Source organism: Peromyscus leucopus, chromosome 6, assembly GCF_004664715.2.
Source record: "Peromyscus leucopus breed LL Stock chromosome 6, UCI_PerLeu_2.1, whole genome shotgun sequence".
NCBI classification, from domain to species: Eukaryota; Metazoa; Chordata; class Mammalia; order Rodentia; family Cricetidae; genus Peromyscus; species Peromyscus leucopus.
In genome coordinates this window covers 6,772,222-6,799,691 of record NC_051068.1, presented here as the reverse complement: position 1 = coordinate 6,799,691, position 27,470 = coordinate 6,772,222, and the positions used below count along the sequence as shown (strand labels likewise).

At 40.1% G+C, this 27,470-nt stretch overlaps 1 protein-coding gene across 1 annotated transcript in view; it reads right to left on the bottom strand.

Moving 5' to 3' along the window:
- Spata16 (spermatogenesis associated 16) overlaps positions 1-27,470 on the bottom strand; it is a 272,366-nt gene that overhangs the window by 136,272 nt on the left and 108,624 nt on the right. Inside the window, exon 4 of the mRNA XM_028875802.2 lies at positions 17,733-17,822. Within this exon, the coding sequence (XP_028731635.1) occupies positions 17,733-17,822 (90 nt within the window). The remainder of the gene's footprint in view (positions 1-17,732; positions 17,823-27,470) is intronic.

The following is a 27,470-nucleotide window of genomic DNA, read 5'->3' as shown; positions in this document are numbered from 1 at the left end:
CATCTGACCTGAATCCTCTAATCCTTTGAAATTCCATGTCTCCAACTTGGGAAAGTCTGTATTCTAATGATCAGCAGAAATACATGAAATATTACTCAAAATGAAACAGGATGATAAAATTCTTGATATATTCACACACACACACACACACAGAGACAGAGAGAGACAGAGAGAGACAGAGAGAGAGACAGAGAGACAGAGAGACATTGGTGGATTGAATAGTTGAGTGCAGCACAGCTCGGTGATTGCTCAGCACACTTGGGCTTTACTGTCTAGAAACTCATCCTCTTTAAAAAATATTTATTTTTACTGCTGCTGCTGCTGCTGCTGCTGGTGGTGGTGGTGGTGGTGGTGGTGTGTGTGTCCCCATGTGTCCGTGTGTGTCCACAGTGTCCAGACCAAGGTATTAGATCCTCTGAAGTTGGACTTACAGATATATGTAAGAACCAAAATCTGGTCCTTGGTAAGAGTAGCAAGTGCTCTTAATCACTGGGCCGTCTTTTCTGCCTCATCACTGTCTTGTGAAGTAGCTTCATCTGTCTTCCAAGAGCTTTCAATTAAAAATACTTATTTTTGAGTGTTGTGTATTGATGTTCTGGTTGTACACCTGTCTGTGCAGTGTGAATGACTAGTAATTGTGGAGGAGAGACGAGGGCAGATCCCCTGCAACTAGAGTTACAGATGGTTGTGGGTCTTATGGAAGAGCAACCAATGCTCTTAACCTCAGAGCCATCTCTCTAGTCTCAAGACCTTTGATATTTTTCCTCTTAAAAATTACTTATTTTTATTTTATGTTCATTTGTGTTTTGCCTAAATGATGTCTGTGTGAGGGTGTTGGTTTCTCTAGAACTGAAGTTACAGACAGTTGCAAGCTGTCATGTGGGTGCTGGGCAATTGAACCCAGGTCCTTTGGAAGAGCAGTCAGTGCTCTTAACTGCAGAGCCATCTCTCCAGCCCCCCCAATCTCTACTTTTAATAACAAGAAAAACAATGGTAATAGATTATGTTTAAGTTGAGATTGTATTATGATGGGCTAAGTACTGTGTTAAATGCTTGATATGAACTATCTCACTTAATCCTCACTTAATCCTCATAATTATCTGCATCATAGGTGTGGTTTTCATCATCCAGGCTACAGAATGATGTATGGAGATGAGTTCTGTCTGTCGTACTTTTAGCACCTTCAGAAAAGCCCACGCAGCCCCCAGACTTCAGCCTCATGCCCCTTTGGCTAAACATTTCCTTATTTAATTGACTCTTTACATCTCATTTTTGTAGAAAATGTGGAATCATGTGGACAATCGATTGAAGGAGAAAACAGTCATAAGCCATCATTTCTTTCCATTTAGAACATGAGATATGGGTGCCTTTACCATCTCTCTTTGTTACTTTCACCTAGGTATGTGGTTCAAGTGTGTAAGGCCCGAGGTTGACACCAACTGTCTTCCTATCACTCACTCCCCACATACTTTCTCTTGTGTGTGTGACAGAGTCTCTCACTGAACTTGGAGCTCACTGACTTTGGTAGGCTGGCCGGCGATGAGCTCCAGGGCTCTACCTGTCTCTGTGTTCTCTGGTGCTGGGGTTAAGATACATGCTGTGGTTGGCTTTTTAAAAATTACATTTATGTACTTATTTGTGTGTGTGTGTGTGTGTGTGTGTGTGTGTGTGTGTGTGTGTGTGTGAGAGAGAGAGAGAGAGAGAGAGAGAGAGAGAGAGAGAGAGAGAGAGAGAAGAGAATGCATGTGGAGGTCAGAAGACAGATTGTGGGAGCTGATTCTTTCCTTCCACCATGTGGACTCCTGGGATTGAACTCAAGTTGTCAGACTTGGCTGAAAGCACCTTTACCCACTGAGCAAGCTTGTCAGCCCTGTGTCTGGCTTTCTATGTGGGTTCCTGGGATCCAAACTTAGGTCCTAATTCTTACACAGTGGACACTTTCCAGACTAAGCCATATTCACACTCCCAACCAGTTTTTAAAAGTTATTATTATTTTATTAATATTATTTTAAGATGCAAGGTTAGATTTACATGAGGAATTTTTTCTCTGAATTCTGTTACTGTGCAGACAAATATTTTCAGGTACTATATTAGTCCATGAACTATGTATTTATAAATTATTTTAGCAATGTTTAAAGATAACACTAATTCGTAGCATGTCATTGCTCTTATTATCACTGTAAACATTAGTGCAGAGTGTTTGCCTTTCTCTGATGAGTTTGTCAGTGCCCATACCATCAGCCAGGGCTTTCAAAAGGACTTTCAAAAATATTTTTAAATGCAAACACCAACCCAGCTACAAACTCTTCAGTCTCCAGTGGTACTCTGCCTACAGGATATGATGGACAAACAGTGGCGCAAAGCTGTGGGAGTAACCAACCAATATCGGATTTGACTTAAGGTCTGCTCTGTGAAGTGGAACCACTGGCTGATACTTGGATAGCCAAAAATCTGAAACTAGATAGTCCAGGGACCTAGAGTAAAACCAAATATTATTGCTCTGGAAAAAAAAGAGCAGCAATAAAATGACTCTTAATGACATTCTAAAAATATTTTTAAAGAAAAATTATGAATTTCTATAGTAATTTTCTTATAATTTGGAGCATATCTGAAAAGTCCACCCAACACTGAATTTAGCTTGCTTTTTTCTTTAGCTATCTGCTATTTCGGCAATAATATTTTTGTTATACTATTAGATAATCACAATTCTGTAACTTTATTTTTTAAATATTTATTCTGAATTACGTGTCTATGTGTGTCATGTGTTATGCACATGAAGGCAGAGATGCTGGATGCACCAGAGCCGGAATCACGGTGCTTGTGAGACACTGGACCTGGGTCCTGGGAACTGAACTCAGGTGCTTTGCATGGACAGCAGATGTGCTTGTCCACTGAGCCATCTCTCAAAGACCCAGCTCTGTAAAAGTTCTTAGCACAAAACATGGCTTACGAACTGGAGGCTTGACTGTTTAAGTTTGATGCATCCCTCTGAATTGTGCTCACTACACCTCTTCTGTTGAGGTAAAGATACAATGAACGGTGAGAAGTGGAATATTGACTTAGGCCATGACGTACAATGAGCTTTGTCTCTACTCACATTGGCTTAGAAGTCATACACCATGAACAACATTTTGGCAGCACATAAGTGAGGATTCACACAGTTTTGTGATGCCTACACTTGGGAAAGTCACTTAATAATGAAATCAATGATCACAATCATCTCCCAACATATGGCCCCAGATAGGCATTTTCATGTGATGAATGCCAGACCACACACAACTGCTCTGTCAATGGCAGAGTGGTCCCGATGAAGGGAAAGGTGAGTAGTTTATGAACAAAAATTAGCCCAGAGACTTTATTTAACCTATTTCTCTGCATATGTAAGAACTGATTTACCTTAAAAAACCTGATGCATTTTTAATGCCTTGCGTGGAAAATGAATGGGTTTTACGCTTCTAATTGAGTCAACTGGGTTCCAATAAACTCCCAACACTACTATCATCTCTTCAGAGTCACTTGTCTGGAGTCTTCCTGTCAGAATATTCTCCTCCTTTGCAAGACACATAATAATCTCATTTAAAATCACAGAGTTCTGTGACTCTAGGAAAGCTGACAGAGGTTCCCCTGCTTGCTGTTGTGATCCTGCTCCTGAGTGACTGCTTATCACAGGCACTGTTTTATATCGCTCCATTCCTGAACACTCAATTTATTTTTGGATCACTCCTTGGCAGACGCTGATTTATATATGCATTGCTTCCAGCAGGATCAACCTCAAAGGAAAGAGCGAGAAGAAACAGGAGAAGCAGGAGCAAGGCAGGAATAATACCCCCAAGCAAATTCCCCATGTTTCTGCTGGTCCTCAGGAAACCCACTGGCTCCTGCCTCTATGAACCTCTATTATCCATCTTGTCAGTGAAGGAAGCCATGAATGAATACATCCTGAAACACTATAAAGTAACAATGGCGATTGCTTAACCAAACAGGAATGAGTCTGAGGTCTCTTGATGGCCATAGTTAGACCAGACACAAATTTTGTACTTCACTGAAAAACTGATATGCTAATGTGTCATACTTTAGGCACAGCTGACCATTTATTCCTAAAAGACTCTGTGTTAATGTATTTGCCTTTTAGAAGTTATTGTTGTGCACTCATCTACAGACCAGATTTCTAAAGCATTCAAGTACCTCAAATTATCCCTAACCCAGTGTCAAAACAAAGAAAAGAAAAACAGCTGTAATCACCAATCAATTAAAAAAAAAAAAGGCACTACCGAAGCGGACGGGCGAGTGCAGATCCACTGAGTGCACAGACAATGCCCACCTGGGAGAAGGATGCTAATTTCTGTGGGGCAAGACAAGGGAGGGAGGGAGGACACTGGAGGAAGACGCCGGCGGCCTGACACACGGCACAGTGAACATTCAGAGACTTGGCCTATTTTATACTGCTCAGCAGAGTAACTAGGGAATACATTATGTGAAGAAGAGAGGCTGAGCAGGCCGATGTCAACAGCCTTCTTATGGAAAGCTTAAGGGTGAGAAAACTTGTACATTCTCAGATGCCACGGTGGAAGGGAGTAGACTGAGCAAATCCATCTTTATTAGGAACATCCTGCCTCAGTAACTAACCTACACCTGCGATGACAGCATCTATCTACTCATTCAGGGTTACCCTCGCGATCCAGCCCCCTAAGTACATTCTTTATGGTTCCAGTTTCAAGACACCAACCCTGCTGCATTAGCTACAGTTTCCAATGCAGAGCTTCCATGTGTCATTGGCAGAGGATGAAGCGGTGGCCTGAGACGCTGAAACAGGAGCAAATATAAAGTGTCAGAAGCTCAGAGGGCAGAGAGTAGAGGTCAACGCTGAGAAGTGGGCAAGGGGGAGAAAACTAGCACAGCGACAACTGCCATAATTCTCTGTCATTTTATCTATTTGTCATAGTTTTACCCCAAAAGTCACTGTAATACAAAATTGCTCTGAAATCCAGTGCTTGGGTAAGGACATTACTTTTAAAAGGGCAGAAGAAGCTGGGCGGTGGTGGTGCACGCCTTTAATCCCAGCACTCGGGAGGCAGAGCCAGGTGATTCTCTGTGAGTTCGAGGCCAGCCTGGGCTACAGAACGAGATCCAGGAAAGGTGCAAAGCTACACAGAGAAACTCTGTCTCAAAAACCAAAAAAAAAAAAAAAAAAAAAAAAAAAAAAAAAAAAAAAAAAAAAAAAGAAGAAAAGAAAGAAAAGGGCAGAAGAAGACAGTTTGGGATCACCTGTCAGTCTATTTCTTCATAACATAGCACACAGTGTATGATATTAAATAAGAGTGCTGAAGGGCAGTGAGATAGCTCAGCAAGCAAAGGCCCCTGCTGCCCCGCCCGACCACCCGACATCTGTCCCTGAAACCCCCATGGTGGAAGGAGAGAACTCACTCCTCAGAGTTGTCCTTGCACCTCCACACGAGTACCACTGTTTAACGTTAGGCTACCTGGAGAGTCTGAGAGTAGGGGACAACCACAAGTTAGGGGGCCTTAATATGCCACAGTTGCAGGGTCAACAGTATATCTGGGGTGCTGTTGTGCAGAAGGAGGGAGACAGTCTCTGACAAAAAGTGTAGATGCCAAGAAACTCCATCAACTCAGGCAGCTGAACTCGTGGGCACAGCAACCCTACCCTCAGTCCCGCAGTGGTGGGGGACAGATCTCTTCTACCGACAATAACCCTGGAATGTGAAAACCTTGAATCTGAGACCAGTGGGTAAACCAGCCTCTGGGCATCTGTCCTCTCCAGTCCTCCACTGTAGAGCCCACGACTCTGAAGGTCTGATAGTTTGTTTTACATTGAAATTGCATCTCTGCAGTGGACTGACTAATACTCAGGTGGTCTCGACAATAGAGAAACAGTTCTCCTGCCTGCCTCCCGTACTGTTGCTTCTCACACCCTGAATGCACATAGGAGACACCCTCCGTAAGGATACTAGCCACCCTGTGTGTCAGAAGGATGGGAGCATTTGCCCAGCAACAGACTGCAAAGCTAAGTGTGGCCAGCAGAGGCCTCTGGTGAGCAAAGAAGGGAGACACTAGAGCAAAGCCAGCTCTGGGGGTCGGTAGCCATAGCCAGTCTGGCTCACCGCAGTCACCAGCATAAACTACGGCAAAGGCAAGAGTGCAGGAGTTCAACTACCCCGCCCCCACGGACATAACTGGCAATCTCAAATATCTGAAGATCCCAGAAAAGCTGCTCTCACATTTTATTCTCTTTCTTGCACTCTTAAAATCCTGACATAGTTTGACAATTTTTCATTGTGTATATTCATTTTACATGATGCTGTGTTACACAAAACATTTCCACACATGTATATATATCGAGCATATTCTCTTCATGTCCATTACTCTCTCACCTCTGTTCTTTCTTCTTCCTCCCACAAGAGTTTTGTTTCTACTTTTATGGAATACATACACATGTAGTGTCTTGTATCCATGTAAAATCTCGGAACCACAGATGAGAAAACAAATACAGTGCTTGCCTGTTTGAGTCTGGCTTACTTTGCTTATCTTCAGTGCATCATCTATTTCCGGCAAATTACATAATTTTTTTAGGTCTGAAAAACTCCACTGTGTATGCTTGCATATTTTCTTTATCCACTCTGCTGTTATCACACACCTAAATGGGCTCCATAACTTAGTTCTTGTGAATGGTGACTCACATGGACTTCTGTGATTTGGTTAAATACCCAGCAGTGGTATAGCTGGAACAATTTTAGCTTATTATGAGGAAGCACCACACTGCTTTCTATTGTGGCTGGACTTGTGTAGACTCTCACTAGTGTAACAACAGTTCCTCTGAGTCACACCCTCACCACCTTTTGTAGTTTGTTTTCTGACATTCTGAGGAGAGAGATGGAACTTCAATGTAGCTTTAATCTGCATTTCCCCGATGGCTCCCAAGGTGGAACATTTCATCCATTTTTACTGGCTATTTATATTTTACATTTTCAGACTGTCTGTTCATCTACTAACTCATTTATTGACTTGGTTAATTTCTTGTTTAGGTTTTTTCAGTTATTTGTGTAGTCTAGACACTAATCCTCTGTCATATGTACAGCCAGCAAAGATTTTCTGCCATCTTTCCCTTGGATTATCTGTGGCCTTAGCTCTGAAGAGAATGCAGTTTCGTGAGCCCCATTTGTCAGGGGTTGGTGTTATTTGGCCACTGACCAGCATCGTAGTTGGAAGTTCCTGCCCATGTTGTCTTCACCTTTTCCTCTAACAGTCCAGAGGATCAGGATGTTACAAAGAGGTCTCTGGTCCATTTAGAATAGATTCTTTATACAGGATGAGCAACAGGGATCTAGTTTTATTTTTCTACATGTTGATATCCAGGTTCCCCAGTGCTATTTGCTGAAAAGGTTGTTTTCCAATATTTGTTTTAGTGTCTTTTCCAAAAATCAAGTGGCTGAAGTTGTGTGGATTTATGCCTGGCTTTTCCGTTCTATTTCACTAGTCTATGTGTCTGTTTTGTGCTAGCACCATGCTGTGTTTTTTTTTTTTGTTGTTGTTACGTTTTGGTTTTTTTCTGTTATTATTATGACTCTGCAGTTTAAACTGAAATCAGGTATGGTGTTAACACCTGCATCATCATCATCTTCATTATCACCTTCATCATTATCATCATCTTCATCATAATCTTCATCAATTTGCTCAGCATTGTTCTAACTCTGTAGGGTCTTTTGTGCTTCCACATGAATTTTAAGACTTTTGTTTCTTCAGAGAATGGATTTGAAGTTTGGATGGGACTGCACTGGATCTATCTTGCTTTTGGAAACATAGCTGTTTCCACCACAGTAATCCCTACAGTTCATGAGAATTACCACCTCTACATCTTCTAGTCTTTTCTGACTTTCCTTACTGATTTCAAGTTCTCCTTAGAGGGGTCTTTTGCTTTCTTGGTTAGGTTTACTCCAAAGTATTGTTTATTTTTTGAAGCAATTGTAGATAGGATTGTTTCCTTGATTTCCTTTACTGTATGTTTGTTATTGGTATACATAAAGGCTACTGATTTTTGTATATTGATTTTGTATACCATTACTCTGCTGAAGATATAAGAGTTTCCTGGCAACGTCTCTAGGGACTCTTCTGTATAGAATCATGCCATCTGTAAATAAAGGTCCTTTGATGTTTTCCCTTCTAGTTTATATCCCTTTTTATTTCTTCTTTTGTCTTATTGCTGTATCTAAGACTTCAAGCACAATGTTGAATAATTTTGGAGAAATGAAGACCCAGGTTTCTAGTACAAATGATTTGAGTTTCTCCCTATCTAATATAATGTTGGCTGTAGCTCTGTCAGAAGCAGCAAGTATTATGCTGAGATAAGTTCCTTCTATTCCTAGTGTTTTAGGGGTCTTTATGATGAAAGGGTGTTAGATTCAGAGAAGACCCAGATTAATAAAATTACACATAAGAAAGGGTGGTTGTTATCTCTAACAATAATAATATTTCATCTAATTCATAGGACATTAGTGAATATTGTTAAAATTTGTATTAAAAACCAGAAAGTATAGAAAAAGTGAATAAATCCCTACACACATATTGCTTACAAATTAATTAAGTCAAGGAGGCATAACAGTGTAGACAGACCCACAGCAAACCATTAAAGCAGCAGAAACAAGGAAACGCCTAGGACTAGATGAACTCTGGGCTAAAGTCCGTCTAAGCTTTAGGTAAGGTCCAATGGTAACACTCTCTAAACTGTTCCATAAAACAGAAAGACTACTACCAAAGTCAGCCTGTAAGGCAAGCATTACCCTGAGATCAGAACTGAATAAAGATACCCACTAAAAGAAAGCTATTAATCAATTTTCCCAATGAACATAGTTGCAAAACTTAATAAGATTCTTATAAACCAAATTCACAAAAGCATAAAAAAAAACATCTTTCATGATAAAGTAAGCTTCAGAATGCAAGGGTGGATCAAAATTTGCAATTTAGTAAATACAGTAATCACAGACATGGATTCAAAGATGAAAATCATAATATAATCTTAATAGATATAGAAAAGGTATTTGATAAATTTCAACACCCATCACAATAAAAATCCCCAAAGAACATGTGAACAGAGGACTATATTTTAACAAATTAAAGGCTGTGTACATGAAAAACCATAGGCAACATTATACTAAATAGGAAAAAAAAAAAAAACTTGAAAGCATTTCCCCTAACATCAAACGTAAGAGTATTCACTTTCTCCATTCTTACTCAATGCATTTCTAGAATGCTTCACTAAAGCAGTAAGATAAGACAAAGAAATGAAAGAAATACAAACAGGAAAGGAAGCAGTCAAACCATAGTATTTTCAGAGCCATGGTCCTAAACTTCAGATGGTAAAGATTGCAACAGAAAACTTTCATGCCTCCCTCATAAACACTTTCAATAAAGTAGTTTAGATACAAAATTAAATTTCAAAACCAATAGCTTTCCTATATGCCAGTAATGAACTTGTTGAAAAATAAAGATGAATAAATTTGTTTACAATAAGTTAAAAAAAAACTTACAAAAGCCAACTGAAAAGACTCTCAAACACAGCCTAGGAGAGGTTAAAAACATAAAAATAATCCTAACCTAAGGAGTAAAATACTTTTGCAATGAAAATTTTAAGGTATTGAAAATATTGTACAAGACCAAAGGACCTCCCATGCTCATGGAAGTCAGAATTAATATTATGAAAAGGGCTATATTACCAAAAGAAATCTAACAAATTAAAGGTAACTTCTATCAAATTTCCAATGAGATTTTTCATAGAACTAGGAAAAAAATCATAAAATTCATTTGGAAGCACAATAACCCTTGAAGAGGCAAAACAATCCTAAGTAGAAAGAAGGACTGTAATATTTGACCTCAAATCACACTACAGGGCTGTAGTAACTAACAAGGCATAACACTGGCACACAAATGACAACCACAGCAAAGACTCATATACAAACTGTGCAGATACAGCCACAGAGTATCTGAGTAAGACGTTCAAATGCATACTGGAGAAGAGACAGCCTCTTTCACAAACCGTGCTGGAAAAACTGGATTTCCAATGTAAAAGAATGAAACTAGACCCTCACCTCACTCTTCATGAAAATAGAATTTAAATGTATTAAATATCCTAACATAAGACTTGAAACTTTGAAAATGGTTACAGGTACAGGTAAATACAAGGGAAAACACTTCACGATACACACATAGACCAAAGCGTTCTGAAAATAACTCTAATAGCACAGGAAATAATACTAGGAATTGACAAGCGGAATTGAAGATCCTCTTCACAGTAAAAAAAAAAAAAAAAAAAAAAAAAAATCAATCAGCTGAGTTAATCATCAGCCACAGAATGGGAGAAAAAATTGCCAACTATGTATTAGACACTATGTTAATATCTAGAATCTACAAATAACCTCCAAATTAAATAACCAAACTCAAACCATTAAATAAACAAACGAGCTAATGAATTGAATGGGTAGTTGATAAAGGAAGAAAACAAATGGCCAATAAGTATTTGAAAAGGTGTTCAATACCCATCTGTAGATACCAGAAGAATGGAAATTACAATTACACTGAGATTCTATCTAACCCCACCCAGTTAGGATGGCTATCATCAAAATCAGTAACAAATACTGTTGAGGATATGGGGAAAGAGGCATTTTTGTAAATTGCTGGTCAGGTGTAAATTGGAAACCAATATGGAAGGTCCCCAAAAACTGAAACTAGAGTGTCAGGGACAAGGACAGAATCTCTACTTAGTGGAAAAATACAGACCCCTGATAAGACAAGGGAACTAGATCAGCTTACAGTCAGATTGCCTAGCAACAGGACATTGAGTCAGAGCCCTTGACTCTTTCACCCTGTAAACATCCTATACAAACATCCTGTTAGCTTGCCCCACCTTATGCAGATGACAGCTTCTTGCTCCCCCCACCCTGCGGAACTGTATAAACCCTTGTGAAAGGAAATAAAGTGGCATCTTGATCAGAATCTAGACTTGGTGTCTTTCCTTTGTATCTCCTGTCCCTACATTCCCTCCTAAGGGTGGTCGAGAACCCGTTGAAGCCCTGCAGGCGGGGCACTAGAGTAACTGTCTAATTCAGCTGTGCTATTCTGGGTATATACCTGAAAGATATATAGGTGTCATACATACAACAGAGATACATGCACTATCCATAATAGCTGAAATTTGGAGCCAGCCTGGAGGTCCACCAACAGAGGAACGGGTGGGAAAGTGTGGTGCATATGTATAGTGGAATTTTATCAGATGTGGAGAAGAATGAAATTGTGACATTTTAAGGAGAGTGGCAGGAAAATAAGCCAGTCTCAGAAAGATAAACCTTGTATGTTCTCATATGTTGAATTTCAGCTTTGCATATATGTAGTAAGGAAGAGTGGGGAATGGAATATATGTGACACAAACACAGAGGAGGCAGTATTGAGGGGAGTGGGGCAAAGGATGGGCAAACAAAGACAAAGAACAATGGCACACATGTGAGAAAGCTCAGTGCAAGCCATTGCTAAACAAATTAATAAAGAGTATATGCATCAGAAAGTAAGTTTATGTCTCTGAAATACATCTAACAGACTATTTCGTTTCTCTTTCCCTTTTCTTTTACAGATGGTCTCACCTACGGCTGAGTCACCCTGTGTGCACCTCATTTCTTTGGTATAGGGTCTCACTGCTTTACCCAGGCTCCCCTGTTCACTATGTAGTCTATTCTGCTCTTGAGTGCATGGCAGCCCTCCTGCCATAGGTGTGAACTTATTATATCTTGCAAATAATCTGTCTTAAAATAGGTTTTTAATGAACTTTAAATTTGGAGAGCTCTGCATACTGGTTATTGGAAAACTCATTCTTCAATGGAATATCTTTGCATGGAAATATTTCAACTTTTAAATTTTCATTATTTGTGTGTGTATTTTAGATAATTGCTTTTGTATTTACCTATTTTTAAATTTATTTTTATTAATTTTAGTTATGTGCATGTGTGTCGGTGTATGAGTGCAGAGGCCAAAGGCGTTAGATTGCCCTGGAGCTGGAGTTACAGCTGGTTGTGAGATGCTGGAATCAAACTTGGGTCCTTTGGAAGAGCAGCTCGTGTTCTTAACCAGTGGGCAATCTCTCCAGCTTCACCTCAACTTTTTTTTTTTTTCTTTTTTCGAGACAGGGTTTCCCTGTGTAGCTTTGCGCCTTTCCTGGAACTCACTTGGTAGCCCAGGCTGGCCTTGAACTCACAGAGATCCACCTGGCTCTGCCTCCCGAGTGCTGTGATTAAAGGCGTGCGCCACCACCGCCTGGCTTTCACCTCAACTTTTTAAAGTGACAATGTATTAAAAAAAATGCAATAAGTGACACCATATGTACATCAAGAGCTTTTTTGGAAAGCTGTGTTTCAAAGTCTCAAGAGATCTTAGAAACTGAGCCTCCATCCTGGTATAGCCTCTTTATATAGATTTAAGCAATAGGTATTATCTTTGGAAGGACCTGTGGGCGGATGACTACATGCTTTGTATATTTTTTTTCCTGCATTCTAGGTGTGATTCTTAAAAATATACACTTTAATTATCATGGTGTCAAGTTTGAAATAAGTTTTCATGACCACTCCAGTTTATTAATCTAATATATAAAATGTGGTGTTTTAAATTTGATTGTCCCTCATAGACTTATATATTTGAATACTTCGTCCTCAGTTGTTGGAACTATTTGGGAAGGATTAGAAGGTGTGGCCTTTTTGGAAGAGATATGTCACTGGAAATGGATACTGAGGATTCAAGAAACATGGCATTCCAAGTTAGCTCTCTCTGCGTTGTGCATGTGAGCCCTTGGTTACTGCTCCAGCATCATGCCTTCTGCCTGCCTGCTGTCATTCTCCCCACCATGATGGTCACGGACCCTAACCAACCCTCTGAAAATATAAGCCTCCCAAAACTCCTTCTATAAGTCATGTTTGTCATGATATCTTGTAAAAGCAATAGAAAAATAACTAAAACATATCTGTCTATCTGTCTGTATCTCTCTCTCTCTCTAATCTATCTATCATCTATCTATCTATCTATCTATCTATCTATCTATCTATCTATCTATCTATCTATCTATCTATCTATCTATCTACCATCTATATCTATCTATCTATCTATCTATCTATCTATCTATCTATCTATCTATCTATCATCTATCTATCTATCTATCTATCTATCTATCTATCATCTATCTATCCCCCTCTCTCTTTCTATTTATCTACATTGTTCATTGTTTTGTTTTGAGATATGGTCTTATATAGCCAAGCCTGATTTGGAACTTGATATGTAGCCTAGGCTGGCCTCGAAATAATGATCTTTCTTCCTTTGTCTTCCAAGTGCTGAGATTCCAAGCATGTGGCACTACACCTGAACATTCTTGCATCTTTTTTTTTCTTTTTCCTTTTCTTTTCTTTTCTTTTTTTTTTGGTTTTTCAAGACAGGATTTCTCTGTGTTGCTTTGCGCCTTTCCTGGATCTCACTCTGTAGACCAGGCTGGCCTCAAACTCACAAAGATCCGCCTGCCTCTGTATCCCGAGTGCTGGGATTAAAGGTGTGTGCCACCACCGCCTGGCTACATCCTTGCATCTTGTAACTGACTCTCATAATTGAAATTCAGATATGACTACACACACAATCTGTCTGGCTTTGCAAGCCATTTAGTGTGGTATTGCTGCTCTGGCTCAAAGATTTAGAAACACACAACTAATTCTTCACTGATGATGGTGATGGATACGGAGGCTTTTTGCTCATTTATCTTTCGAGTTACCTGCACTTTGGATTTTCATGCACAGTACAATACCATTTTTGGTTTTCTCTTTGCATATTTTCACTACAGGAGGTGGCATATATCACATGATCTTCAATATTGTGTGTACATTCTTATCTAGCCTTTGACCAGGCCCTATCTTTAGTTTAATGTAATATCTACTTGCTGACATGACTATTAAACAACCACTTACCACCACCGACTAGATAACTAGCTATAATAATACATTAACCCCTAACTGGTGCATGGTGTTTTCTAGGCACTGAGCTACTTTTGACCACACAATGATGGGGGATACCAGGCCATTCATCTGTCAGTTCTCTTCAAAGAATTGCGATTTTTTTTTGCTTTTATGTCTCTGAATATTTAAAAAAATATTATCATGTTCCCAATAAAGGTAGTACCAATTGCAGTGTGGATGTGTGCACACACATACTCATGTGTGTTAGGAGAGGAAGGCAAGATTTGAAAAACATTCTATGACATTGTAGCCATTCTTATATGTATAGACACTGAGAGATGTTATAGTTACCACTTCTGGTAAAGCCATAGATATTCTTATATGTGTAGACAGAGAGACGTTACAGTCATCACTTCTGGTAAAGCCATAGACATTCTTATATGTATAGACACTGAGAGATGTTATAGTCACCACTTCTGGTAAAGCTCTAGACATTCTGATATGTGTAGACAGAGAGACATTATAGCCATCACTTCCGGTAAAGCCATAGACATTCTTATATGTAAAGACACAGAGAGATGTTACAGTTGCCACTTCCGGTAAAGCCGTAGACATTCTTATATGTGTAGACAGAGAGACGTTACAGTCACCACTTCCGGTAAAGCCGTAGACATTCTTATATGTATAGACAGACAGAGGCATTGTAGTCATCACTTCTTGTAAAGCTTTTGAGAGTGGCTGCTTTTTACAGGGTGGGTTGGAATGTCGGTGGTTACAGAAATTTTAATTTAGTTTTGTTGCAGAAAGTATAATTTTATCAGTTTAACCAGTGCCAGCTGTTTCCTCTGTAATGACCAGAATCCATACCGAGCTATACTGTGAGGAATACCCCTAGTTTGATTCTCCCAACCAAGACTATGTTTTTGTTCTTTCACTCCGTGGGATGTTTCTGGACGGCCATGGAAACATATGATAAAGGGACCTGCCTATTGTAAACCTGACTGAGCTCTCCAGCTAATTACAGTAGCATCCTCTGCCTTGCTGGTGGGAGCGGGTACCTTGGGAATCTTTCTAACCTAGTTCTTTGGAATCCCTTAATCAGCAAAGGTGGTTAGGCTCAGACAGTCTCAGTTATTCAGCTTCCAAGGGTTTCTTGTAAATACTACATTTTGATAAAAACTAGCTGAGTAATACAATTATTGGGGATTAGAGGTTTTATTTTGACTACTTCACATAATCAACATTTGCTTTTATTTGGTTGATGACTGTAAAGCCCAGAAATCTGGCTACTTGACACCTTACAGGAAATCTTGGTTAGTTCAACATTTGTGCCTGTAGTTCTGGAAGCAAACTACCCAGATCTCCTGGAGACTTGCTGATAACAGTGACTGCTGTATGTGCTGGTGTATATGAGGAAGCCAGCATCGAAGCAGATACTAAGACATCCATGTTCCCTTTTTGGTGGTGGTGGAGAATGTAGTGCACACTCTGTACTGATGGCTGTGATTGCCAAGGACACTGAGACATTTCTTGCCTCTCATGAGTGACTGGACAGGATAGCAATTGTGTCTACTTCTCTGTTGGGAAAACGCACACCAGCATAACGTATGATTATAGGAAGGCACCTGGAGCATCTTGTCAAGCTGTCATCAAATGATATCAACAGATGCATCTGTTTCGTTGTAGGGGCCATGGCAAGAACAGTGGAATTGTTGGTGCCGGTGTAGCGTGGCAAATGTTGACACCTTCTAATTTCCTTCCTCATTCCTTCCTTTGGGACCCAGAGTGACTTCTGATCACTGCTTTGGGTCAGGTAGGTTTGATAGATTTAAGATATAGTCAGTGGTTTGCTGTCACCTCCCTCTTCTATGAACGATAAACCAACCAACCAACCAACCAACCAACTAAACAAACAAACAAACCTACCTGGATTTGTGCATTTCTTGACTTCTAACATATAAAATCTCCCAAAACTCCTAATTTCTTCAGTTGTTTACCAGTTGCCTCCCTCTAAATTCCCATTTAACCACCTGATTTCTGAGTTAGCACAGGACACCCTTAATGGGTTTTGTCCCTGTTGCAGTCTGGGCCTCAAGGTTTAGCTAGGTTTCTATGGATCTTTAGATTGGATTCACAACACATTAGTAAGCCACCTTTTATAGGATGATATTATGCTGGAACTTGGTATTAGATTCTTTTGTAGTGAGCTAGCAAACTTTAATAAATTTCATTGTGTGTGTGTGTGTGTGTAGTATATGCGTTTTTGTGTGTGCACTTTTGTATGTCTCTGTGCAGGCATCAGAGGTTAACACTGGGTGCCCTAAACCATCTCTACCTTCTTTTTTGAGATGAGAGTGTTTCTTATTGAGCCTGGAATTCATCACCTCAGCAAGGCTGGCTGGCCAGAGAGCTCCAGAGACATACTAGTCTCTTCTTTTTCTATCTCTGGGATTTGTGCATTGAACCTGCCACACTCAGAGTTTTTACCTGGTGCTGAGGATCCAAATTCAAGTCTTCATGTTTTTATGATAAGAACTTTACAAATTAAATCATGTTCCTAGCCTTCAACCCCCCTTTTCTTGAATCATGTGCCAAAGAATTTTTTTTTTGATTAATAAGAAGGTATATCCAAGATCAATAGAAAAAATACATTCAGCAAGCAGTATATGGAAGATGGAGTACAAAGAGGGTGATAAAGACCTGTTTTTGTATTTTAAAGTGAATTATAACTCACAAGTAAAAAGATGATGTGTTGTGTGACCGCAAAGTACAAGCAGTTGGGGTTAACTTTCCTGTTCATAGTCATCACTTAATTGAGCTTCTAGCAACACACAGACCCATGTTAGATAGGTGGACTTCCATATCATAGTGTCAATGTCTTAGAATCATTTTATTTACTGCTCAAATAAAGCTTTATATGCAAACATTCTAGAGACAATAGCCACACAAAGACTAGACACCTCATCCTTATTAATATGGATTTGTCCTTATGAGTTGTGCTTGGAGGAATTCTAGAAGCTATCCATATTTTTTTTTCCCACTGAATTCCTGGAAACAGTCATACTTTAGGAGACAGTGTACTTTAGGAAAGAAGAAAATTCCATGAGGAAATTGTTCACTCAAAGAGAAAGAATCAGCATGATGAATTTGACTCTGGAAGAAAAACAGCCTTGCCTATGACAAGTGGGAGGCACTTTAGAGTGGGTGTGCAGACTGCTGTGCGAACCCTCCACTCTGCTGAAAACCTAGATTCCGGGGGTGAGGACATTAGACACTGCTTCTCTCAGTTCCCTTTAACCCAAGAGATAACAATACGGACACCTCAAAACCCTGGGCTACCCAACAGACGCCATCTATTTAGAGGTGGGCTTCTGGGTTGCCAGGGTCCTTTCCTCCCAATTGGACTTCATCTCCACAGCTTGGGTCACAAAACTGTGTTGTTACAGTCAGAACATCCTCGAGACTAAGAGGTCAAGCTCACTTCTGATGTCTTTGGAAGTTTTCCCATCATCATTAATGACCTCATGGCTGGAAACTTTGAATTTTGCTAAGAGCTATGAACATGGAATAGCTTTAATTAAAGAAAAAGATACTCAATAATTGTTGGCTTGACATTTATAAGACAATAATTCGGGTAAAATCATATTCCATGAGAGAAATGGAATGTCCTCTTATGCTATTACCAGAATCTGAGGGTAAAATTAATTTAACTTTAAATAAATCTTCACAAAGTTATAACAAAAATACCGGGCGGCTTCTGAGTATCTCTCCAGACATCTAAACACGGCTGCCTGACGAAGATGGTTTCGGAAATAGGCTGGGTTTAAAACAATACTCCTGTAAAAAGATCAAAGAAATACAATGCCATTAGATCCTTAAAGGACAATTACCAGAAGTATATAGGAATGTAATCACATGTATTCAATTTTCTATATCATCTTAAAGGATGCTAATGAATGAGATGAGGTCCCTCATGTGATTTGTCGGGGAAGACAAACAAGCCAGCATGATTGGAAAACAAATTAAGTTTGCATCATAGAAGCTACTTGGCAGTACTGATTTTATTTTTGTAAGTCTGGTCATGATAAGGAACCCAAACCTGACTTATACTGTATATACAACATGGTGCTCTTTGATTTGCTTATGTCGGTGTGGCAGGCAATAGTCATGGGTCATTTACGGCATGCCTTCTTGCATATGTTGTACACTGCGCATGTCCTTACTGCTCCGTTCCTCCTGCCCCTGTGCTCCCCTTCTGTTTTCATGACATGTCCTCTGGGATGGCAACTTTAGTGAAGGGGGAGGCTGTAAACTGTCCAAGTTTGGATAAAAGGAGCTGTAACTGGGGGACAGACTCATGGGGAGGTGTGGTGCCGTGGGGGCAGCCATATATCTCTTTTGAGGAGGCTGGTCTTGGCCTTGCCTCTCCAGATACGGGACTTTCTCGCTTGGCCTTCTTTTTCTCTTCAGTGCAGTCACAAGGCCTGACTCACTGGTAAGCGGGCATAATCCCTTGAGCTGCTGGCTGTCCTAGAGTTTCAGCATTTCAATCCAAACGGAGACGAGCAGGCCTCTTCTGGCTTCTTCCTCCAGAGAAAAACTGCAGGATTTCCCCTTCCTTGCCTCCTCCCCAGCTCTAAGGCAACAGTAGCAGAAGCAGTTCACACCCATGTCAGGAACAGGGAGCCCTCCGTTCGTGAAGGTTTCAAAAGCAGCTTCTGCTACACATAGAGACGTGAGAACTCAGATGTTATGGGGCCAACAGGAGATTACCAAAGAATGTTCTAAGACTGCCCAAAGGCTGAAGGCCATTAATTGGAACTGGTTCATTATTGAAGTAAACAGTTTACTTTCATTTTGAGCAGTACTCAGAGCTATAAACCATTGCCTTAAAAATACATGGTAACATAGATCACCAACTTTAGAGAATTCATGAGATTCTTTTTGGCGAATCATGAACTTGAAGTTGAAAAACTCACAGACTAAAATAGTTTCATTCCCAGAAACATTGCTTCTAAAAGGGTCAAAGAGAAATAACTCCCCTCTTTGTAGGCCATGATGATGGTTGTTACATATGACGAGGTGACTCATTCTATTCCACTTTAAATGCAAACAGAAAACAGAGAGGTTAAGAAAACCCTAATCCACTAATAGCCACAGATCTATGATGTTGCACACCTTACTGCCTCTTCTGCGATGGCTTCTCAATCAGTGGGGTCCCAGTTACTGAGAATGGGCTGTACTCCACAAGTAATGATTTGTGAAAATGGATATTCATTTCCCAAAGAATAGGAACATTTGTTTTGTGAGACCTTAATAAAATGTAGGATACTTAAGAATTCTCACAGGGGCTCACTTGATGCAAGGTGAAGCTCCTAACACACACCAACTGCTAATGCTCTACCAGCTCAGATAATGGTGAGTCTCGAAAGCACGTTTGCTATCCTCTGTTCTGAAAGTCCTCAAATGCAAATCCAAGTAACAGCACTACAGTTCTGTCCAGGGACTTGGTCTCTAGCTGACCAGAGGGTTTTTTTTTCTTTTTTTTTCTGAGTCCCAACTATTCTATTCCTCCATCGACACGTGTACAGCATTTATCTCCAGATGTGAAAGCACGTTCTCTAATGAGTGTGTATTGCTAGCCTATGGTGCGGTTTCCTGTTTCTGCTAAACTATTTACCAAGAATCTTGCTCTGAGAGACAAATGCTTTTTGACAAAAAAGAAAAGAAAAGAAAAAAGAAAAAAAAGGATGAGGTTGAAGATGAAGGCTATGAGAGGGAGCAGTGAGGGAAAAGTTAAACAGAGTGAGGGAAGAGGGATAGGATGTCTTAAGAATGGCTTTGCCCTCCCCCCACCTCCCCAAGGTGATCAGTGCATCCCTCTTAGGGTCCTCCTTGTTCCTAGCTTCTCTGTAGCTGTGAGGGAATGGATGGTTGAGCTGGGGGAGGGATGAAATGGAAGAGCAATGAAAGAGATACCTCCATAGAGGGAGACACTGGAGGCCTTACCCTTTTGGAGGAGGGGATGAGGGATGGGTCGGGCAGAGGGGAGACTGGGGAGGGGAGCGGGAGGAGGGATGAGACGGGGAAACTGTGGTTGGTATATAAAATATAAAAATATTATAAATAAAAAAATTTAGAGAAAAGAATGGTTTTTGGTGTGGGTAAGCTGAGAGATCACGTAGAGGAGACAGCATGGAAACTATTCTGATTTTTAGAAATCACTTCTAATTATGAGCCTTCTGTGTTTCTGAGGAAATAGTGGATGTCTATTGTTAGACTGGACTATGCTATTTTAACTACAGCCTCACCCTCTCTGAACCATGTGATTCCCACTTGAAAGAGTGCCTTCTAAAGAGGATCCAGACCCAGTCTCCCTCATGAAGGTGAAGCCACAAGGGGACATTTAGAAAGGTTGGACGAGAGGTTACATCTGGCCACCCATTATTTTTGACTCTCTCAATAGTAATTACAGCTTTCACTATGTGTTCCTGTTAGATATTTGGCAGGCAAATGTTAGTGGTGGTCGTAAGGCCTTGGTTCCCACACTTTTATTAATTTATTGATGCTTCTCCAAATGACATGTCCTTTTAAAGATCTATTTTAGGTTGTGTGCAACTTGTTGAGGGGATGATGATTTGTCCTCTAAAACGTCTAATCATTTATCATTTGACTCTATTTGGAGAGGCGGAAAGCTGACTATGATCAAAATGGACAATCTCCCCAGGGCTACAGTGAGGAAAGTGTAATTGTAATCAGAAAGCGGCCTCTGCACTGATTAGTCTGGTTCTCAGCACAGAGGAACTGACTCGGATTTAGGTATGCTGATAGGGCTGCTAAGAAGCCCGTTCTTCCTGACAGAGGGAATTACAGGAAGTCTGAGTTTCGGAGGGAAGAATGGAGTTGGTGAGAGCAGCAGGTTCTTCGTTCTCGATTTGTGACAGGCTCATGTTTAGGGCAGAGGATCATGTAAAATAACGGATTATGTAGGTAGAAGCTCTCTCTCTCTCTCTCTTTTTTTAAAAGTAGTTTGTAACCTCCATATCCTGGTGCTTTTTCTGATTTCTGTTTGTGGATGCCTTAACATTTATCTCTGTCTTAAAATCCACTTCATTTAATGCACATACACCTTGATTGTAGAGTTCTCTGTGTAACAGTGGAGTCAGAGTGTAGGCCTGCCTCAGCCTTGTCCTTGGCTTCCTGGTTCAGTTGGCAAAGGGTTTATCCTGCTTCACTGTTGTACACTGAGTTCACAGCACGTGCGCATCTGGCGTGGGTGTGATGTTTCCATGCCTGATGTGCTCTGCCGTTTACTGTGATGGAAACTGTACTAAAGAATCCTGAGGCTGAAAAAAATCCTCTGCAGTTTCTGGAAGGGAAAGAGCTCGATAGTGTCTGCTCCGTGAAGAAATGTGTTGGTTAATATGACAAACTTAATTTTCCTAATGAAGTTTACAGTCTTTGTCTCCTTACATTGAAGAACATGACTTGAACCTGGAATGGAGAGGAGTCGGGAACAGTGCGAGCTGAGGGCTGTGCTGGGCTGTGTCGAGAGACCCTGTCTCAGAACAAACACATAAGCAAACACAAGAGAAAAACAAGCAAACTCCTGACCAAAACGAAGAAAACCCAAACATTATGTGATCATTTTCACTACTGTGAAGCTAGATTTTGGTATAGTGTTTTCTTATCCAAAAATGTGATATTTCTCTTCCTTAGACATTCCTGAGACCTTAGACATGGTCTCAGCAACATTTTAACCTTTCATGTTTTTTAAGATGAATTGGGTACAAGCTTTCAAATTTTTTTCTTTTATTGTTAATTTACTATAATTATATCATTTCTCCTTTCCTTTTACTCCATCCAAAGTCTCCATATATCTTGGCCTGTTGTCATCAATTGCAATTACATGCACATACATAAATATATATGCATATACATACATATTTGCTAAATATAACTGGCTCAGTCTGTATAATGTTACCTGTACATGTTTTCAGGGCTGACCATTTGGTACTGGGGAACCAACTGGTGTGCTCTTCCCTGGAGAAGACTATTTCTCCAGCTCCTAACATTCCTTCATTGCCTATAGTTCTCTGTGTGGGGTTGAGGTCTCGGTCTTCTCTGCTGTCCGCTTTGGTATGCCGACTGATGTCACCCTTTGTATGTCTACTGGTGTCAGCTCATAAGTCACATGGGTAAGACTTCACGGGTGTAGCTCCTGACCCAGTCCTACAGCAAACTCCCTGATCCTCTGGCTCTTAAAATCTTCCCAGCTCCTCTTCTGCAGTGATCTCTGAGCCTTAGGTACATGAGCTGTTTGTAGATGTGGTTGTATTATAGATGTCGCCATCGGGCTGGGCCTCTCACCTTTTAAAAATAATTTCACTAATTCCTTGTTAGTTCTCGTGTTTTAAAGTTGTACACAAAAACATATGTACCCCCCCCACACACGCTTATCTGAGCAGGTATGCACAGCTCTACCTCACAGCCCAGAGAATGATCTATGGCAGCACCGAAAAGGTCCTTAGATCCACAACCTTGATTCCTTCCTCTCAGGTGTAGAACCTTCGGAACCTGTGCTTACCGAGTCCTACAGGTAAGTGCCGCAGCAGATCTGAGTGCACATCCAAATTTAAGGCACTTCTTCTTCTCAGTGCTCACATCTGAACTTACTTTGTAGTCTTCTAACTTAATATCAATAATAACAATTCAGTTCTCTATTATCTGCAAGAATAAGTTACTGATTTCCAAAACAATACATACCTAGTTTCCTTGTCCTTTTGTGTAGACTAAATTATTTTCACAAGGGAATTAACTGAAGGAGATGGTCTAGGGTCGCTTCAGTGTTTCACTGACATTTATCGTTGTATGTAAGTTCGAGAAGAGTAAGAGCATTCTGTTCTTTGACCTTTTGTAGTAAAGAATTAATGGTGATTCATAAAAGTCATAAAAACAAACAAGATATTGAAGCTAAAGATTAAGGAAGTTATACTTTTTAAAAGTAAAATGTTATATTAAAGTTGAGCTGTCATAGATTTAAGTTTTATTATTCTCCTTAAACTCATTTTAGTCATAGTTATTAATTTTGTTGTCTGGGTGTTCAATTTGCTCAATTTTCCTGTTTAAAAATCACCTCTTATTATCCACGGGCCATTGGTTCCAGGACCCCTGCGGATTCCAAAGTCTGTGGCGCTCGAATGCCTCATGTAGGATGCTGTGGAGTCGGCAGGCAATGTGTGCACATCTCTGTCACTTTAAGTCATGTCTAGATTACCTGTCATGCACACTGAAATGTCATTGCTATGTAAACAGCTGCTGCAGTGCATCGTGTAGGGAACAGTGGCAAAGCAAAACATCAGCATGTTCATTACAGATGTGCTCACTGCCCCTGGATGGTTTTCTATTTGTAATTGGTTAAATTAACAGACATGGATCAAGGGATAAGGAGAGCCAACTGTATTTACCAATCAAGTTTTGTCATCTCTGCAATGCATTTTCTTTTATTCTTACTCTGTATGAATGTGTGTTTTCTCTCTAGCTTTCAGTTATCTATCCCCTGACTTTAGCTTTGATTCACAACAACAGTGAGTATATTTTATTCTGCTTGCCTATGTCTTTTCTCTCTAGATTAAACTTTAAGTATCTTTACCCAGCTTTCTGGAGAATTTTATAAAAATGGAACCATATAGTGGATACATTTTGTTTCTTCAAGGCTGGGTTGTGAAGCCAGGGCCTGGTCCGTGCTCAGCACTCCACCACTGAGCTCGGTTACAGGAGAGTCTTGCTTTGTACAGCAGCTGCATTGTGACGCTTTTGTATCCACAGGTGCACGGGTAAGTGTGCTCTCCTTCTTTGATCTTTTAAATGATCAGAGCATCCCACAGTCACATTACTCATTTAACAACCGATGGGTTTCTGTTGGTTTTCATTATGAATAAAATGGCTTTAAGTTTCATTTCTCTTAGGAAAGCACCTGAGACAAGAATGGTGGGTCCTGTGGCGAGCATATGCTTCTCTTCTCTTGCCAAGGGGGGACTATAGCCCTCTGTGTTCCCACAGTGGTACCAGATACTACCAACCTTGAGCTTGCGCTCCTCCTGCCCTCTAAGTGATGAGGCTAGAGATGAAAGCCTCTAGGCTTGCACCATCAACCAATCTGGTGTCACAAGTACATCCCACTATTGTTTGACACGGGTTTGTTTTCACCAACTCAGTTTTGTTTTGAAAAATGGTCTCACTCTGTTTGTACTCCTGCCTATCTCGGAACTCACTCTGTAGACCAGGCTGGCCTTCTACTCACAGAGATCCACCTGTCTCTGCCTCCTGAGTGCTGGGGTTAAGGGGTGCCCACCATGCCTGGCTTACTTTTTATTATCATTTTCATATATATATATATATATATACATATGTATTTACATATATATATATGTAAAATCCTAGTGCTAGGAATTAAAACTAGGGCCCTGTACCTCGGTAGACACTGTACCCCACAGCCACAGTCTTAAGCCCAAGTTTGTGTATGGTATAAGGCAAAGGTATTTGACATTTATCTGTGCTTTTGGATCTGCAGGTTTTTTTCCCTCTAAACTTCATTTCCCCCTCATTATTGCTTAGAGCTTTGAAATACTTTACTTTTTCTAAAAAAAAAAAAAATGGAATATTAGTTGCTAAAATTGTCCACTGAGATTTTTAAATCTTCACACAAAATTAGGGAGTTTTGATATTCTAACAATATGCATCATGTGATCAGTAAATAGATTTCTCCACAATTTAGGCTTCATTTCTCTTGTTGATGTCTTAGAATTTCTACCATGAGAAATCTTGCATGGACGTGTTAGATCTGCCCCGAGAGTACTTGATGTTTTCCTTTTCCATGAGGGAAAGTTTGATTTCTCTCTGCTCATTGCTGACGTAGGGAAATGTAACTGGCAACATTGGACATTGATCTTGTTTGTACTCTGCCATGCACTTCTGAGGAGAATTACCTCTAAAAGCTTTTCCAAAGATACTTTTGGATTCTCTACATGGATTTTGATAACTTTTGTAAATAAAGCATTTCTTTATTTCTAATCTATGACTTTCATTTCTCTTATTTTCCTTATTGCACTTTTTAGAATAGTGTTATTTTGTTATTGTTTTATTTTGCTTTTATGTATAAAATACTCAGGTTTCTTAGACATGCTCTTCCTGGCTTTTCCCCCTTAATTTTGGAAAATTCCTGCCGAAAGTTCCTGCCCCACCCTCACTGATATTTTTCCCTCTTTGTGGAACATTTCTTCACCATCTGAGTGTGTTGAACATGTGGCTTGCTCCATGCTGGAGAGCATTTCATGTTCCCTGTTGATGGTCATGAGAACCTTTGCTCTCTTTCCCGATGGAAGAGAGGGCAGCCTAACCCTGTCCTTGGAAAGGGACTTGCTTCTCCATCAGAAGCCAAGGCTTTTTCCTTGCTCTGTGAATGAGGACTTTTGCTACCATGTCTCAGAGGGCTTATTGATTTACGATCCTGAGACAAACCTGATTTACTGTCCCAATAAGGTGCTGACATTTTTAAAAAGAAATAATTGGAGGCGCTAGAGAATGTCAGGAATATGAACTGTTTTCATCCAAGCAGAGCACAGTATCCTGTGGGAAATATGATGACATTAATGTTGGCGAATTACATCATTTAGTAGATGATAACCAGTCAAAGTGTGAGCCAAATCATCACAAAGGAAGGCATATCAAGCTCATGACCTGCCTTAGCCATTTCTGTAGCCATTTCTGTTCATGACTAATATTAAAAAATTGAATGGGTGGCTATAGAATATTCGTATGGCATAAATATTATACAAGCATGAACCAATACCACTGCTGATAGAAGCAAACCCCCAAATGATTGGGGGTAGTTCAATGAGAAGATTATGTTATGGTTTTAACAAATTGCGCCTATGAATTGAGTCATAGCTTGAGTTTGCTCAAGTAGAATAAGTTTGGATATTTTAACTGACTGCACTTTAATGTGATACAACAATATAAACACAAACTTATATATAAAACCTTATGCTAAATCAATAGAAGGTATTATTTCCATATGGCAAGTACTATTTTCACTTGGCCATGTAAGTCTTTTGAATCATCTAGCTCTGAGCATGTGAACAGATCATCACCATATTGGGATATGTCTGGAATGCCTAATTGGTCTGGAAAACAAGATCTGGAAAGAAAAAGGTCAATATGCTTAGATAATGAAATAGTATTATTCTAAGACTCAGTAAATCCAAGATGTTTGATGTGGGAAGCAGTATTATTATTCTAGATAATACCATTCAAGGCAAAGCAAAAATCAGTGTCAGGGAATTGCAAACAGGGCAGTTCATCTGAAGAATGGACTTCACAAGCACCTATGAAACAGGCTTTGAAAGATTTTCTTTTAGTGAAATGTTTGGGTGATATTTAGAACACCATCTGTCAGGACACTAACAAGAAACTCCTCACTAAGTGGTAGAATAGGCAAAATTATTTTCAAATATAGTCACAAAATTCCTTGTAATACTTTCTTCAACACTGCAGAGGGTCTCAGAGTTTTTTCTTCTTGTAAGTTCCAAGTTTTCCTAAGTTTCCAAGTCCTATGGATGCTGGCAGGAGACCCTAGCCTCCCAAATCAAAGGCAGAGGATAGGCAAGTGCTCATTGCATAACACTGAGCAAAGAGTATTGCTTTATACTTCATGGAGCTGCTGGGCCATTGTCCTAGATGGCAGTGCCAGATGATCTCTTCACATAGAGTAGGTAGCACAGTAGGACTGAAGTGCTAAGATCCAGGAGAGACGTCTTGTTATCTTAAATATGGATGCTTTTTTTTTTGAAATGATCTTTCTAGACATCAACCCTCTTGACTTAGTTTCACTGGTGATGAGAAGCCATCACGCCCCACCATGTTCAGCTGCCACCGCCTGCCTGCTGTATATGGAAACTCCATTTTCATGTTTTAAGGCTGCAAGCTGACTTTTCTTTCCTCCAAGGTATTTGTCATGTAGCTGCCTTTGAAAAAAAAGGAGCAAGGGCCAATCAATGCACTGCTGTAAAATGAAAAATGTGATGTGTGTTCAATTGTTGCCTTTATAGACCTCTGTTCAGACGTGTCCACACGTTTAGATTCAAAGAATAATAAGAAGGGTCCATTACAAGGCAAGGTTTAAGGTATCATAGAGAATAAGGAGATGCCTAAGATTGAAGAGAGGATGGGCATAGCAATATTCTCTCCTAGAACATGGTTCAGGTTAACTCAAAGTAAAAATAAATCAAGGAAACAAACAAAACAACCCATACATCAATTGTATGGAATAACTATTAAATTTTTTGTGCATGCAAAGGCGGAGAAGGCAGCAGTGGAAGAGTGGAAGGAAATGCTTACAAAGCAAAATTCTAATGTGGTACCTGACTTGATGTGTTCACATGCAATAGACTGCACCTCAGGGTGACACGCTCTGGAGGTGGTGGC